The sequence below is a fragment of the Sinocyclocheilus grahami genome, unplaced genomic scaffold (assembly GCF_001515645.1).
Source record: "Sinocyclocheilus grahami isolate Dianchi unplaced genomic scaffold, SAMN03320097.WGS_v1.1 scaffold510.1, whole genome shotgun sequence".
NCBI classification, from domain to species: Eukaryota; Metazoa; Chordata; class Actinopteri; order Cypriniformes; family Cyprinidae; genus Sinocyclocheilus; species Sinocyclocheilus grahami.
Genome location: NW_015505689.1, coordinates 604,550 through 607,263, shown reverse-complemented (window position 1 = coordinate 607,263; position 2,714 = coordinate 604,550). Strand labels below are relative to the sequence as shown.

Below are 2,714 nucleotides of genomic sequence, written 5' to 3'. Positions count from 1 at the left end.
GAGAGGCCTTTTACTTAACAGAAATACGATAAAAGATGCAAATATTCAGTCAATAATAGCAGTTTATTATAATTATTATTAATTTATTGTGTATTAGGATCCCCTTGAAACAATGTATTATTATTATTAAATATTTATATATTTATTATTTTGTGTATTAGGACCCCCTTGAAACAACTTACTGTTATTATTGTTATTAATTAAATATTTATATATTTATTTTTGTGTACTTGAACCCCCTTGAAACAAATTATTGTTGTTGTTAATTATATATTTATTTATTATTTTTTGTGTACTAGGACCCCCTTGAATATGAGATGATGCATCTCAAGGGGTTTTTCATAAAGAATACAATTTGTTACCATTTATTTAGTAATTACAAAAATATGTATTAATTACAAGAATCAAAATATTTTTTATTTTATATTTTATTTTAATTTAATTATACAAATATAGAATTCCGCCGATGTGGTCACGGGTGTACATACTGTGTATTTGGCTATTTCAAAATAGCTTTAAATGGGATTCATCTAATCATATTTAGAGCTGAAGAAATCCGCTTTATAATACAAAGCGTTTACATTTTCTATAGAAAATGTCATTGGTGTTTGGCCCTCTAAAACTTGCCGTTGGCCAGACAATATTTTCATGATTTTTTATTATATTCTGGTGCCCCCAGGGCACTCTGTATGCTGCCACGAGTCCAAAAAAAAAGCCAGACAGAGCCTTTAATATTCTGGTATCTAGATATGGCTTAGGTCTTTCATGGGATTTCTTCACCTGTTTTATCACAGCATGCCGAAAATTGCAAATCAGATCACTTAGAAAAGTAATAACGCGCCTCTCCTCGACAAGCCGCGTGATTTGAGATAGCATTCATGTATGTAGCCCAGATGGTGCTAATCCAAAGTTTAATACATGGATTTGAGGTTTGTTCAAATCCCTAACCATAAGCATGAGCAATAACAATAGTGATGGCAAACGCCACTAAATATTGCGTCAGCATCAGTTTGCGTTACTAATCTCAGCCGAGCGGCTTGAAATGGCTGCCTTCACTCTGCATTTACGCTGCGCTTCATTAGAGTTTCATTGAGCAGGACGAATGCTTTAGAGCTTTGCTGCTTATTTGGCATTTAGAGAAATCAATTTGCAAACGTGACCTTCGGCTCTCGGCGTGTCAGGCCTGTGATTCCGCTCCCTGCCCCGCGGTGTGTCCCGTGTCCTTTAGTTTCCCCGTGTGAACGTGTGTGAGCGCGAGCCTGTGACATATTACTCGCTGACAGCTCTCTCATTCTTTTAATTGACTAGCTGGAGACGGCCGAGCGGGAGGACAGAGGAGGCGAGGAAAGCACCAGTCAAGCCAGCGTAAGTGAGAGACGCTGCTCTCATCCACATCAGCGCTCCTCATCACACCTCATACAGGCACCTTCCTGGAGTACGGTACTCTGTGGGGTGCTATGGCTTTTTTGGGGGGAAAAAATTTGAATGTTAGACGCACACATTGCACAAAAAAAGTTTGTTTTATGTAGTGAGTTGAAAATGTTAGGTAAATAATATTATTTATAAAATTAGCCTTCTATGAGCTTTAAACAACAAATGTCTGTAGGTTTTTTTTTTTACTTGACTTGACTTTCTGACTTGACATTATATACACAACTATTCAAAAAGATTTTGAAAAAAGTATGTTATGCTCACCAAGGCTGCATTTAAAATTCAAAACTATATCGTATATAATTATATATATATATGGTAGCATTGTATTCTATGTAGAGCAAGCAATGGCAAAATGCAACAAGAATAAATTTATCCAATGTGGATGAAATGTCAATAATTATGATGTTTTGTAAAATAGTAAGTTTTGAATGGATTTCATTGCTAATTTCTATTATTAAATGAAGAAACTTTATATAAATTACTAATGTCCATGTAAAACTAGGGGTTGAACGACTTCTGATTTTTTTTAAAGTCGACTTTTATGTGATGAGAGTCGAAGTTGACTAGTCGCTGATGACGTCATTAATGAACAAATAAGTCTGCAGCTGTAATAAACACCTTGTGCACAGCTATGGCAGATGACACAGCGCTGCCCACATGGCTATTGCTCCTATAACAGCCCATTTTTATAAGTTCTTTTGTCTTTGGGTCGTTATATTTCTCACATATTTCTGCTCGTTCTAAATCAGATACAGATAAAGTAGCTCAGTAAAGATTACAATCATATAAATGCATTAGTGAGAGCGATTGCGTGCGTGAATTAATTCTACCTGGCAGCGTCTCTCTACTAGTAGTGAAGCTGTGGGATTTAGTTATTAAGAAATATATGCTTGAACTTTTCAGTTTCTAAGCTATTTTATTGAGAAATCACAGAACAGTGTTGACAATACATTTCCGCGCTGAATGATTCTGTGCGCGTGATGTGTGCGTTACAGTGCAGCAGCGCATTAGATTAGAACGGCGATTCATTTACCTGTACAATAAGCTGTTTAAAACGTGCATTCTCCTGTTCAATTTCGAGCATCCAGTAACATAATCGCACGTGTCTTGTGGAGAGCTTTCAGAGTATGCATTTATTTGTCATTTTAACTGTTTGGAAACGGAGCGTAAATGTGGATGTCCTTCAAAGATTTCTTATCCTGTTGCGCCCTCTATAGGACCAGCGACTAGTCGACGTCAAGCTTAAAGCCTCATGGCAGAGCATTGAAGTCGACTAGTCG

At 36.4% G+C, this 2,714-nt stretch overlaps 1 protein-coding gene across 4 annotated transcripts in view; it reads left to right on the top strand.

Moving 5' to 3' along the window:
• Positions 1-1,491, top strand: part of enox2 (ecto-NOX disulfide-thiol exchanger 2) — a 175,464-nt gene extending 173,973 nt beyond the window's left edge. For all 4 annotated transcript variants that reach the window (XM_016237309.1, XM_016237308.1, XM_016237310.1 and 1 more), the window contains one exon: positions 1,309-1,491. In XM_016237309.1, the coding sequence (XP_016092795.1) occupies positions 1,309-1,485 (177 nt within the window). In that variant the 3' untranslated portion in view covers positions 1,486-1,491. The remainder of the gene's footprint in view (positions 1-1,308) is intronic.
• The last annotated feature ends 1,223 nt before the right edge of the window (positions 1,492-2,714 follow it).